This window comes from Amblyomma maculatum, chromosome 10 (assembly GCF_055883805.1).
Source record: "Amblyomma maculatum isolate TAMU_Amacu chromosome 10, ASM5588380v1, whole genome shotgun sequence".
In the NCBI taxonomy this organism is placed as follows: Eukaryota; Metazoa; Arthropoda; class Arachnida; order Ixodida; family Ixodidae; genus Amblyomma; species Amblyomma maculatum.
In genome coordinates, this window is record NC_139353.1 from 10758674 (window position 1) to 10772875 (window position 14202).

At 39.7% G+C, this 14202-nt stretch overlaps 1 protein-coding gene across 4 annotated transcripts in view; it reads right to left on the bottom strand.

Annotated features, from left to right (window-relative positions):
• LOC146175577 (tRNA (32-2'-O)-methyltransferase regulator THADA) overlaps window positions 1-14202 on the bottom strand; it is a 38044-nt gene that overhangs the window by 20688 nt on the left and 3154 nt on the right. For 2 of the 4 annotated variants that reach the window (XM_084581975.1, XM_084581978.1), the window contains 9 exons: window positions 11811-11917; window positions 11291-11374; window positions 10343-10523; window positions 8883-8976; window positions 5752-5958; window positions 4604-4756; window positions 2809-2918; window positions 758-924; window positions 77-198 (listed from right to left, as the gene is read on the bottom strand). In XM_084581975.1, coding sequence (XP_084438101.1) covers window positions 77-198; window positions 758-924; window positions 2809-2918; window positions 4604-4756; window positions 5752-5958; window positions 8883-8976; window positions 10343-10523; window positions 11291-11374; window positions 11811-11917 — 1225 coding nt within the window. The remainder of the gene's footprint in view (window positions 1-76; window positions 199-757; window positions 925-2808; window positions 2919-4603; window positions 4757-5751; window positions 5959-8882; window positions 8977-10342; window positions 10524-11290; window positions 11375-11810; window positions 11918-14202) is intronic. The other 2 variants (XM_084581976.1, XM_084581977.1) reach the window with 2 other exon arrangements.

The following is a 14202-nucleotide window of genomic DNA, read 5'->3' on the forward strand; positions in this document are numbered from 1 at the left end:
CTTCTCATTTTTTTAGACACAACATTGTTTTAGGCTTTTCCAAGCCTGTGCATATGTACAGAACAGGTGTACGTACCATGAAGTGGAAAGCTCGCAGATGCAGATACGGGGTCTTGTTGAAACGCTGCCAAAGACTTCTCACCCGAGCTGCAAATTTCCTCAAGCTTGGCAATGAGATGGCTTGGCTTCTTTCTCAAGCTAGAAAGAAAGAAAGAAGGAAAAAAGTCACTTTGGATGCTCAACTTAAACTTTCATCGGGAGCTTTCATGGTGACAGGCTATAAAACATTTTTAAGTGGTTTTTGTAAGTAGCCCATTCAATCAGCCTCAATGAGGAAAAGATGCCACATACTAACCACAAGCATAAATTGTACCTATTTCACTATGAGGCACCAAAGAACGATCAAAGAGAAGTTTTAAAACTTAGCACTTGATTTCACTACATCATACGATCATGATGCTGGTACAGTGCAACATTAAATGATCGAACAGTTGCTCTTTTAGCATAAGAGCCCTGAAAAGTTGTAATCTGAACCAAATCTGGACTTGAATAAAAGTGGACTTCAGCACATGGCCTTGCTGCTCAGCAATAAAGCATGATACTTTTCAGTGAATATCAGGGGTTTGGTAAAGGATCAGAAATGCAATGTGCAGATCATTATTCCAAAACTGAAAATTGAAGTCTGAACACAATGATCACGTAACATTAACTTAACGCAACGATACGAGAGAGTAACAAGTCAGAACAAGGTGCCTACTTGGTGAGGTAGAGTCGAATAAGCAGCGCACCGACCGCGTTGTCTTGGGGCCTCGGACTGGTCAGGTACCTGTCTGCAGTGACCTGCACTGCACGCTGAAGATCGCCGCCACTTTTGAAAAGTGGACAGTCTTCAGTGGTCAGAAGCCGAAATGCCGATAGACGCACCTGTGTGCAAGACACAACTTGACTTGGATAAAGCAACACAAGACTGGTAAACATTGACAAAGATGCTGGTTTTGAAATGGGTGGCAAGCCATCATTAACCAGAAGCAGAGAGGCGTCCTCTCACTCTGCCTAGTATAGTGATAGTAATGCCCTTGCAGCTGTCTCCACTTCAACATGTAGAATGTGCGTGGTGATTTACCATTACTGCTTGAAATTTCTTCTGGGGAAATAGTGGGGTATTCAAGGATTAATGTGTACTGTGTTCTGCTATAAAGTTCCCCTCAATTTTATTACTTCTCCTTCGAAAAAAATATTGACAGCTGCATTGACCTGCGCTGAGGTAAATAATAACGAGGAAAATCCAAAAATTGTAAGTAGCTGTGCACTTCATGTTTTCTTCTGCGGCATACAGACTTTAGGACAGATGGACATCCTGCTTTTCACAAGTTCCTAATGCTTCACTCTGCCCTTCAGCACTGGGCTATAGTTTTGACGTGTAAAGAAACTGATTCAGAAGCCTTTCATCAGATATCACTCCTGATAGTAAGAAAGCTCTCAGAGAAAAACTCAATGTCTGTGGCAATTTAATGCCCTTGATGGTATTAACAGCAAAGCTTAGAAATTATTGAAACAAAAAGGCTGGTGAGAAATGAAAATGGAACTCTCTGCCTTTCTCTAGCGGCAACAAACCTAGTTAGCATGAACGTTTAAACCTCTTGGGCTCCTGTAATTTTCTTATATAATCTTCAATGATCAGGCATGCCCAACTTCAAATGTAAACATCTTGGACTAAAATACTGCAGAACCATCACCCTGATCAAGGGACAAATTTAAATATCCCTAAACATGTTCTCAATTTCTGGTGACATGCTTTACCTGAAAAACAGTTACAACTGTTCAAGCTTTGCAAGCCTAGTGCTGCTACACGAGTCCAGAAAAATAAACTCGACAACATAAGTACAATGTTGTACCACAAAGCAGCACAAAGTGCATGACGACAGAAAAAAGCAATGCCTCACTGACTGTTCTAGGCTCTGAAACCATGCTTTTTTTTTTTCTTCAATAAAAAATGTCACCATCATCATGGTCAATGCACACTGTGTTAACCCTCCAAATTCTGGCATTCAAGTTACTGTTTGCTGCTGTGAACCTCTGACAACATTTCGGTATAAAGTTGGCACTGAAAACCAATGAGCTGGAAGATTTCAAACTTTCAGAAACTCCGGCTACAAGAGGCAGTGACCGAGGGATTAATGTTTGCAAGACTTGTATGTCACAGCAGCAGCACTAAATTTTCCAGAGATTTGCAAACATGAATACATCAATACATCTGCACATCCACTCTTCATAGTCATTGTGCCATCAACTATGGACTACGTTTCAGAATTTGAAATACCATAACCATAATTTTGAATAAAAGAAAAAAAAAGCAAGAACCTTAAAAACAACCTGCTAGTAAACTACTGCTCAAAAAAGTGGTGCGCGACGTATGGAGGGAAAAGACACAAAAACAAGGACACAGTACTCCCTTCTCTCGTACTGTGTGCCCCTCATGTATGTTTCACCAAATGGCTCAGACCACGGTGTAACCCAGACAGCTAACCTAGTGATTAAAGTTCACTGATGTAAACAATGTGACCCTAGTGAATGTTTTCTAGATTATTCTAAGATGGAATGTTTGTAAAAGTATTTGCTACTGTACAGACCAAAATATTTCTTTATTTCCTTTGGAGCACAAGCATATCATTGCAAGTTTTGTTCAAATTCTAGGGACCCTGACTTCGTTAATATAATTTGATGACAAGACATGAAACGGTCATTATTAAAAGCAGCATTTAATAGGATACACATGAACACTCAGCAATGTAGAAATACCGCTCTTACCTCTACCACATTATGAAAAAGTGCTTTCAGGCAAGCTGCCCTGATTGTGCCTTGCATGGATTCCAATCCAAACCTATTTGTCTCAGAGGCAAAGAACTTCTCCAAGGTTTCTAACAAGGATAAAAGAAATAGTTACACAAAACTGATTTCCAAACAATCAAGCAGCAAGGTTTGGTTGTCGGAGAGACAATGTCAAAATATTTATGGCTTTTTGGCCTATGTTTAATGAAACCCAAAATCAGACTGCAAGGGTTAGACATTTGTAGACTGATACAGCTTTTTGGTTCCATATAAAGTACATTTCTGTGTTTACAAACAACCAAGCTTTAATAGAATTGAATTAAACTCTATTATTCCCTAAAACACAATAGTATCCTCACAGAAAGAAAGAAAAACTCTGAAAAGACTGCAGCTGTAGAATGGAATTGCGTGCTGCTGTCATCAATGAAACATGTAGCAAAAAGCCTTGAGCAAATATTTCCTGAAATTGTGGTTGAACTTTGAAGCATGCTTATGAAAATGGACAAAAATCAATCAAAAGTATGGACCTTCCTAGACATTAAGAGTCACCTCCTCAATGACATGTAGATTAAAAAGCTACCCAAAATTTCTGCTTTTTGCCGCAAGGCTCCTTGCGTCAACTTTGGTACTATGGAAGAGAAGTAATTATCCAAGGTGCAATCAATGTAAGTGTATATAGTGTATACCGAGCCACAATACACAACGTCATGCCAGTGAACACCTAATTACTTCACTTACACACTTCAAAGTGAAAGCTGTGATGATTGGGCAATATTCTCTCATTTTACCTTAAGTCCAAAGGCCAAACAGGCATGGCATGCATCCAGAGGTTCTCGCTGAATCAGTTTGCTTGCAGCAATTTGCAACAAGATAATGGAAACCAGAATTTCTGAAGAAAGACAAATAGCCTCAGTAGTCAAAAACGCTAGTAGTAGATTTGTAATATTACAGATTCCTGATTAAATTTTTTGTGTGTAAGGCCTTCTGCGCAATAAGCGTAACAAATGTAAATGCAAGAAAACGGGAGCACGTGCTAGTACTCTACCGTTGACTTCTGGAAGCAATGAAGTCACTACACCAACAATGGACTTGAAGATACGCACAAGTACAGAGTTATCATGAACAATACTCTAGGCACCTAGCTCCCCATGATTCTGCAAATATTGCAGATTTTATAATTTTTTATGGTATTGTATTTTAGCGGCCACACTTTTTTATATGATATTATGTTTGCAGACATCAGTAGTAACAACAGACTGATGGGAAAGTGATAAGCTTCAGCATCTGAATTCTGGTAGAAGGTAGAATTAGGAACGAAGTTCTGCTGATTATTTGACATGCTTGCTCCTCCATACACTTACCTAACCGAGTTAACGCGACAAGCATTACATGCAGTTCCAGCAGCCCACGCGGAGTGATAGTAGATGGGACATGTTGAAAGCAGTATTAATTAACATATTTGAACAAAGGTAATGCGAGCTTTTACAAGAATAAGCTGGCTCAGAAAGCACCTTGCTTTCTGAACCACACTGTCCTTTGGTTCAGAACCGAACATAAGGCAATGCTTTTTATTTTTTCACCATTACCTGATATACCTATACCAAGGTCACACACAAGGCTTGTTAGGGCGCAAGGAAAAGCCAACGTCTTAGCAACCCGCGGAATACTGCACACATTCGCTCTCCATTCACCGAAATTTCAATTTCGTGCTGCTACAGGAAATGAGGGAAACACCGAACCAGATGAAATTTCAGGCAATCAGAAATAGACCTGCCTCTCTTATGAGTTGTTCTTTGTTTCCCAGACGGATCCACACGAAAAATGTTTGCAAGTGATTCGAGGATTCCCAGCGAAGTTATGGCCCTCTGGTAGTTGGCACCAGGAAACAAGTTTTCAACTGAGACCACTACCATTTCCCTGATGAAACCTGAAGATGCACAGAAAAGAAAACGAGATGTCACAACGCTGTCCTGTTTTTAATAATCAGTAGGCGGGCAGCACTCAACATTTTGCTCATAAACCTGCCCAAATAGAACCTCCAGTGGCTGCAAGCCGTCACAGTCTCTGGCTAAGTGCAGAATGAGTTGAAAGTCGGACATGGGTACTCAAGTCAGCAGGAGATGCTAATATCTAAGTTCATTGATTTAAATTAATGATCATACCCCACAAAATGCACCACAGGCCATAATTTGGCATGACAATGTTAGGCAAGCTTGTTCAGTCATAGCTGTTTCATGACCTTGGGAAAACAATTGCAGATGCCGTTCGAATGAGCTGCCTTTGCTGTGATGCAAGCACGAAAGAAACACATCAGATATCTGTTGATCTCCAAAACTGTTTGCTAAAAAAATTTCTTAATCAAAGTCTCATTACACCAGACACTTCACAAGGGCTTGCAACTAAAGTACTGGTGACCTATTTTTTTCTGTCAGTCACCAAAGCTTATAGGCAAAAAAAAAAAAGAAAAAAAAAAAAACACAGATGTGATGTCAATTTTTATCCGTTGCTAGAACCACGACACCTCAATGGCTCTTTCGCTGCCTGCAAACAGGTGTTTACCTTCCTCAGTAAAGACGGTCTCACTAGCACTTTAAAAAAAAAAAAAGAATTGTTTCCTTATGGGCAGGAAGGGACGAGAGCGTGACAAACTGGAGTCAATGACTCATTCCCATTTCTTCAGCCAAAAGAGATAACTGCAAGGTGGTATCTTTGTTTTTCTTTTCTAACATATGTATGGTCCTGGAAAAGGTCAACAGCACATGTACAGAGTGAAGCAACAAACAAACAAACAAACAAACAAACAAACAAACAAACAAACAAACAAACTTTTAGTGCCAAATACCACCTTTGTCTCACCAAAGAAAAAGAGACGTTAGATTGACCCTGAGGTTGATACAACAGCTAGTGCAAATCTGTACTTACAAAATGCCGCAGTATAGCGATTCCCCGGGACTTCTGGTTTTCGTTTCTGCCGTGCCGCTCTGTTGAATTCAGACACCATGCATTCCCGCAAAGCCACACAGACATTCTCCAGCTGCACCATGAGCCTCGACCGAAACCAGGAGTCATCTATGTTCAGGTTGGCCTTTACGAATTGCACTATGTGTGGAAGGTGATCCTCCGACTTTTCTGAGGACCAAAACAGCAAATGTCACACACAGAAGGCACACTGAGGTTTAGGTCGTGGGGTTTAATGTCCCAATGCAACTGAGGCTATGAGAGACGATATAGTGAAAAGCTCCGGAAATTTCGACCACCTGGGATTCTTTAACGTGCACTGACATCGCATAGCACACGGATGCTTTGCTTTTCGCTTCCATCGAAAAGCAACCGCCGCGGCCAGGATAAGATCCCACATCCTAGAGCACACCTGTCGAGCACCCTAAACACTGCACCACTAAGGCGGCTCTAGAAGGCACATTGCCTCGGTCTGTTTATTTGAACCAGTGTGTGAATGGACAGCTATCACAAATGACTAAAAGACTTTCGAGTCCAAGTAGATTTTTCAACATGCATCTATGTAAAGGCCCTCTTTTCTTTTGTAATAGAGTGTTACAGAAATTCTGGTTGATTGTGCAGCAAAATATGTATCTCCGTTGTTCAAAGTCAACAAGTTGAAGGAAAGACAAATTCTTTGTCATAAAAAAAAAAATGACTTTAGTTCAATAGAAAACTACCGCGATGTCAACAGGATCTGTAAGTTTGTGCAAATATTTGGCAGTAAAATTGAATAGTCAGTCCAAAGTCAACAAGTTGAAGGAAAGGCTAATTCTTTCTCATAAAAAAAATGACCAGTTTATTTATTTATACAGGGTACCTACAGCGTCCTCACTGGGGCATTATTCAATAAAAAACTACTGCGATGTCACCAGGATGTGTAAGTTTGTGCAAATATTTGGCAGTAAAATTGAATGATCAGTCAATTGTAAAATTACAATGTCCAAAATAATGGCTTGAGGGGCTAGTTGGTGCTGCATCTTATTCAGAAATGTGGCGCAACAAACACAAACACAAGAGAAGATACACAACACACGCGCACACTACCAACTGTAATAAGAACTGAAAACACTTCCTCTTCACCACTCCTCCTCTTCCACACTCAGGCACATCTCATCTTCCTCTTCTTTGCCAAGGGGATAGTGGCACTTTCTTCCTTGCAGACTATAAACATCGTCGGAACCTGGCAGTCACCAATCTCATCTTCCTCTTCTTCTAGTAGAATTTGTGACTGCCATGTCTGCGAGGAAGAAAGTGCCACTATCCCCTTGGCAAAGAAGAGGAAGATGAGAAGAAGAGAAAGATGAGATGTGCCTGAGTGTGGAAGAGGAGGAGTGGTGAAGAGGAAGTGTTTTCAGTTCTTATTACAGTTGGTAGTGTGCGCGTGTGTTGTGTATCCTCTCTTGTGTTTGTGTTTGTTGCGCCACATTTCTGAATAAGTTACAATGTCCAATTTGATTCGCATGGTTGGTATTCGAAATCTTAAAGTATTTATTTCAAGTAAATGCTTCCAGAGTACTGGCTTTGTGTGCTCTGGCCTTGACATACTTCCTGAAGATGGCATCTTTATTTCAATAAATATTTTCCCTAAAGTGGGGTTGAGGTGTCCATCGAGAAGTATGATGGATACTGCGCCTTTCCTTCCCTAAAGACCATTTATTTTACTTAAGTACCATATACATTTAAATAAAATAAAAGGTCCTTAGGAAAGGAAAGGCGCAGTATCCATCATACTTCTCGGTGGACACCTCAACCCCACTTTAGGAAATAATGCCGAGAGCGAAAGAAAAAGAGAAAAGAGGTGCCATAGTGAAGGGATATGGAATAGTTTGACCATCTGGGGAGTTTTACTGTGCACATGCATCCCACAGCACAGGGACGCCTTTTGCATTTAGCCTCCATCAAAATGTAGCCGCTGTGATCAGGTTCGAACCTGGGTATTCCAGTCCACAACCAAGCATCTTACCCACTCAGCCACCATGGCTGATAATTTATTTATTTTTTTTTTTTTCAGAGGGTTGAAGCAACTTCGACAAGTGTGACAAAGCTGCATTGAATATTCTCTGTTTTTATGTAATGGCCCTGTGTTGCCAAAAAAATTCAAAATTTTTGCTTCAACATTATTTGAGGAAAATGACTATTCACTTACGTTTCATTTAAAAGAAAGATACAATTTTCACACAAGCCTAAAGATGAGTGATCAGATCAAGCATTGCTGATACTACAGGCAACAAATGACAGGAACCAAAATACAGAAAGTTTGCAAATATGGCAAAAAGGAAAGCAATAAGCAAATGTTATCTTTTGTGGGTACTCTTATGATACTATAAAAAAAAAAGGAAACAAATTGTCAATCCCTATATAAGTAAACAGCCACTGCTACATTCCCAGGTGCTGTGTTTTCTCGTTGGTATATTTTCATGTGCCAGTCACGCTCTGTGTCCTACAGATGCTTAAGCAATACAAAATTGTCAGTTACATGGTGTGACAGCATTCCCAGATATTATCGCACAAATATCATCTCGCGGTAGTGCTATACCACATTCCAGCATTTCTGACAGCCTACATTAGCTTGTGGGAGACGGCAATAACACACCGACCAAAGTGAGACTTTTTTTGCACTCTGTCGGTGCTTGACATTCACTCTGTTCCATGGCTTACATGTTTCGCCAACGCCTTGAAGGTTTACGGGTGTCATGAATGCGGCTCAATCTAGCTTTTTTTCTGTCACAAATTTTTTGCTTTGTTGCCCGCAGCTTGAAAGGTGCATTTTATAAACTCCAGTAGATGTGAACTTCACGAAAATTGTTCAGAGTGCTGCACGCATGCGGAGCCTACAGAGTGATTACAAGTCACGAACCCTTACAAATTCCTATCGCGCTTACAAAAAATAATAATAAGATGGACAACACTGTAGACATTTTCATGTGCTGCGTTTGGCCGTTACATTTATTTTTTTTCTTCCCCGCAGGCCTATGTAAAACGTAACACCAGGACACTAACTTCTATTTCAAATGATTTCACATAAAACTCGAATGGCAAAACTAAAATCACACCTGGATGATGTATGTATGATGAACAACACAGGTTGAATGCTTCTATCCGAATTGCATTAGACTGGTGCACAAGACACTGTGCCAGCAACGAGTCCTGCATGAACAAGATATGAATTAAGTACAAAAACCTCCAACCTCTGCAAACCCCCAATATATGAATGACTAAATTCTATCACTAGGCAGTACATGACAATGCCGAAAAGGTAGACTGCATTAACAATTTTAAATTCCTCTTCCAACAGTTGAAATTGTATAAAAGCTGTCAAGCTAACAAAAAATATAACAAAGGCTAAAAGGAAACGAACATATCAACATAGTTTAAATTATGTGCAGAATGTCCATCTAAAAGCCAAAAATAAACATTAACCCTTTCACATGCTACATGCAGAACTGTGTACACCACAACCAGGCAGGTTTTTGTTGTTGTGCTCAAGCTAGCACTATGTCTCCCGCTATTTTCTTGCCAACAAGTACCGTCATTAGTACTACAAACGTCTGTTTACTTTCTCTTAATTTTGCTGATATGTGCATACTCAAAACTACTCTCCAATCTCTAGGATGTTGATCTTTCACAGTTTTGATATTGCAGTTTCAGCATATTACGAGAGCGCATAAATTTTCTATGTGCACAAAAGTAATCGAGTACAGCGGTTTTCGGTTTGAAAACTAATTAATTGGCTTCCTCGAGGCCTGGATTACTCTTCTGGCTGATGAACACTGGACAACACCATTTACATTTTGCTGTTGGTAAAAATCAATTCTGTGGCTCTCTCTGGCTGTGGTAACTCGTCCCACAACAAAAGAAAATTTATTGCCATGAAAATTAAGCAAAAAAAATTTTTCTCTTGTATTCAAACTCATCACATCAAAATGAAAAAGAACACAGTGACCATTGACCATAATTTGGAAGTGAGCAGAAACATAGCCTAGCACGAGGTTCCATGCCCGAAAAAATGCCCTTACACACCGCAGTTTGCTTGTGTAAAAGTAGGTGGTGTTGGCAGCTTGATTTCGTTTTTTACCCATTCTAGCTTATAAAACTTTGCTTTCAACAAAACTACCATCAGCGTTATCAGAAAGTAGCAATCTACAGATAAAGGCTAGCTTTGCACTCAAGTGCCGCTTTCAAGCAGTCCCAAGCTTTTGTGAGCCCTTGGTGGAGAAAAAAATCCAAGTATACTTTTTCTTGATGACATACCTTCAAACTATAGCTTGAACCAGCAAACTGTTGACATCCTGGTTGCTTCAAAAGCAGCTCATAAATATCACCTCATTGAAAGGGGGATCACACTTTTGTGCAGGAAATACAGATGCTGTCGTTGCAGACAGAATGATATATAATACACTGAGCTACCATCACTAAACTAAAATATACTACCATCAAGGGTCAGCAGCACTGTAATACTACTTTTCACCGATCAAATGCAAAAACAGGCAGTTGTAACAATTTTCAGACTCGCCTCCAACACCTTCGATGCAAGCCCTACTTGCGTAGCGATGCGGTCCAGGGTCACAAGAAAAGATAGAGACACTTCATCAGTTTTACGCATCTCAAAGTATTCTGCCAGCTCTTCTAAGCTGCACGAAATGTTCTTGAGTGTCCAGGGAAGCAAGTGAGTCGTCATGTTTTGCAGACATGTCCTGAAAACAAAGAAAAGGCATGAAACAGTATGCAACAATGACTAACAGCAACAGCTGAATCAGAATGTTGGATGATATAAATTTAAAATAAGAAGGCAGTCTTTGCCTACTGCTATCCACTGTCGCAACTGGGATGTATAGGACTAGACAGATAGTGAAGTAAAAAAAAACCTTTCAGAAGGAACTAATTTATAAAAGAAAATTTATTTCAAACTATATATTTATACAGTTATAAAGAATATGTTCTTTCCCATTTCTGCTTGAATTCTTGCTTGTTTTTATATACACTTTGTATATATTTATACTCAATTATAACCGATTATAACTTTTCATCTTAGGACTTGTGGGAGGTCTACCTCAACATCACTTCTAATGGCACAGAACCCATGTGGTCGAAATTTCCGGAGTCCTCCACTACGGCGTTCCTCATAGCCTGAGTCGCTTTGGAATGCTAAACCCACAAACCACATCTTTTTAAACCTAGCCTAATAAAATGATATCACCAGTTGTTAAAACAAAATATTTTAACATAAAAAGCACCAGTTGTTTCTTACATATACATTTTCACTGATTTAGCAATATACGGCAAAACAATGTTAAATCGGGTCATGCTAGGTAGTAAACATGGTTTCCTATGAATCTGCAATTTCTGAATGTTTCTTTTCAATATGCCACAGATATAGTTAAGCTACATGTATACTTGCAGGAGTAACTAGGCTATTTAGAGTGATATTCCACTATGGACACAAGCGAGGGCAAATACTAACCCATCATCGGCCTTTATGATATCAATAATTGGCATTTTCCAGTGTACAGACCACGTTTCTTTGCTTGCCATTTCAGTTGAACTGCTGAAAGACAAAAGGGATTCCATACTTTTCTCCACATACAAAATACAGACGAAAAATTAAGGCAGTTGTTGAGTAAGAAACATGCAACCACAATTCTGCGTTACATAAGGAATTTGAAGTTGGCATGCACGCAAAAAACCTCGACTTCAACAAACTTATTCCCTGACCAAAATTTGTTTCTTTTACATATTTTTCTTTCACTATTTTCTGCGCTCTTTCTCCATCACCTCCCTTCACCCAAGACTACTAAGTAGAGCAGTATGTCGGAAGTGTCCATATGCTGACAAAAATAATTTACTTTTTAATAACAGAGCTTTTTCTGCCTTTGTATGCATTAGGTAACCCATCTGCCTACAAGGCAGTACGATTTCTATGCGTTAGTGTGTTTAGCATCAGCAAACAGGAAGTGAAAGAGAAGTATTGAAAGTAGAACTACCCAAACGTTAGTGACGCTTTGTAGACATCCACTGTCGCTGACACAAGGTGATTGGCCAGCAAGCCTCGAATGCAGTGCTTAGTGAAATTGGCATCTATTTTCAAACACTGAAAGGAAAACAAGGGGATGCAGAGAGGCTAGAAATTAAAAACAGTGCATCTATACATGCCACTACTTTACATGCTAACAGGAAGGCTCATTTAACTGTTGCAAGGGACTTCAAGTATGCTATTGTAAGCAACCCAAAATGTATAATGCAGTAAAGTTTTTCTCGGTGCTGCCAATGCATTGACTTGAGCTGTAAGTGACAATCAGTTGTAAACATGGGAGATATTTTATGCTTCAGGGCTTGGGTCTGCAACTTGCTAAAACTTATTGGCCGGTATTGTTCTTGTTTAAAGTACAGCAAAATGTCATTAATTCAATCCTTGTTAATTAAGAAATTCAACTAACTCAAACTAGGAGCACAGTTCCAGCCAATGGTCATGAAACATTGCATCAGATGCCCGTCAATTTGAACATTAGTAAGCTCGCATCGGTTAAATCAGATTGTGCGTCATGTCAAGGTACCATCGTCCAGATAAAATTCTCTGAACCTGAATTGCATACAATTCTGGTGCCCAAGCACCACAAGCATGCTAGCTATGACAGGCATGATGATGATCGGAAAACTCTCACTGCCAAAATATAGTCTAGAAACATGGTTTCAGTTTCACTGCTCTTAAATTTAAGCCATTAGGGGTGCGTGTCAGCCAGTTGAACCGCTTTGTACATTGCTTCGTCTGCGCGGTGGAGCATCCTAAAAATGCGATGGGGCCATTTGTGAAGAGGCACCACTGCTACTGTGTCACACTGCAAAAATGGGCCACAGAGGCACTTACGGTTTTGGAGCAGTTTTTTAACATTGACGACAATGTGCACAAAGAAAAGCACACGATGAAATCATAAAAAATTGTCATTGTCACTCAGTTTTCATCTTAAAAGCCATATTCCAGGAGTTCATTAGACACAATTACCGGAACACAAGAAGTTTTTGGCAGTTTTTTATGGCTGAGCTTTCGGATGATTCGAATCTTTTTCCAGGTTCCTTGAAGGCTGAATTAATAAGATTTTACAGCAGTTACAATATGCAGGAAGCATGTTATCTTAGGCATCAGAGCCAAAAAGTGAGGGTTACACTTTTACTCCACTCAGTCATGACTGCTTGAAACATGCAATGAGACATTGATGACAGCATTGAGTTGCAGGCAGCGTGAACCTTCATAAATAGAAGATATCTGGCCCAGGCAACAGTGAATGACACAATGTTTCATTCTCACATGAATTTTGAAGTGTATTGCAGTTGTCTACTTGAAACTGTAATCCTGTATCCTAGCCTAGTTGGTCTATTTATTTATTTATAATAACCTCAGGGTGCAGATGTATGTTACAGAGGGTAGGGTACAGGATATATAGAAACAGAAGGTGAACACAATAAATGTACAAATCTCTGAAAAACAAAGTTCATTATAGAAGTTAGCACATAAAAATAACAATGAGGTACATGTGTAATTGTGGAAGATGGCATAGCTGTAAAAAATAACAAAACAAAATATAATAAGCAGCACAGTATACAATGAAGGCAAACAAATAACCATATAAGAAGTTTTAACACTAGCCAAAAAAAAAAGGTTTGCAACGCAGACCAAAAGTTTTCTTCTTCAGTTATACTTGTTAGGGATGCAGACCGGTTATTCCAATCATTACAGATCTGGGAAAGAAACGAGTATAGGCAATTGTTCAAAAGGGTGGCTTTTTGGGCTTGTTGGTGCGTGAACATAGCGAGACTGTAGCGCAAAGCAGACAGGACATACGAGAAGAACGAACAACACGAGCGCTAACTTCCAACAACCTTTATTTCAGACATGCAGCACATTTATACGCCAAAGATAGGAAATCACTTGTGCTGACAGTATCACCGCCGGAGAAAAGAGAGTTCTTTATCGCATAAACTAATAGACGGAGTGCTAACACAAGTCTCTCCGCAAGCATTTATCTTCTCAGCTTCAATTATCATTCGCGTGGTCATGTCAAAATTTCTTGCTAGCACAACTGTTTGTTCCAAGTACGGTTTGCAAGTTTTCGATTCACAAGAAAGAATATGATCAACAAGAGTACTACCCTTCCCATTCTTGACGTTACGAGCTAATGAGCCAGAGTCACTGTTAACAAGAATTAAGAAATCGTCAACAAATCTAAAGATTTGCAACACGTCCATACCATCAAGGCGACTGATAACAGTCTTGTCAAGTTTAGATAAAAACATGTTGCTTAAAACCGGCGCCAGGCATGAACCGATGGCTCCGATGAACCTCTGACTCTGGCTCATTAGAGTCAAAGGCCATTAACATTT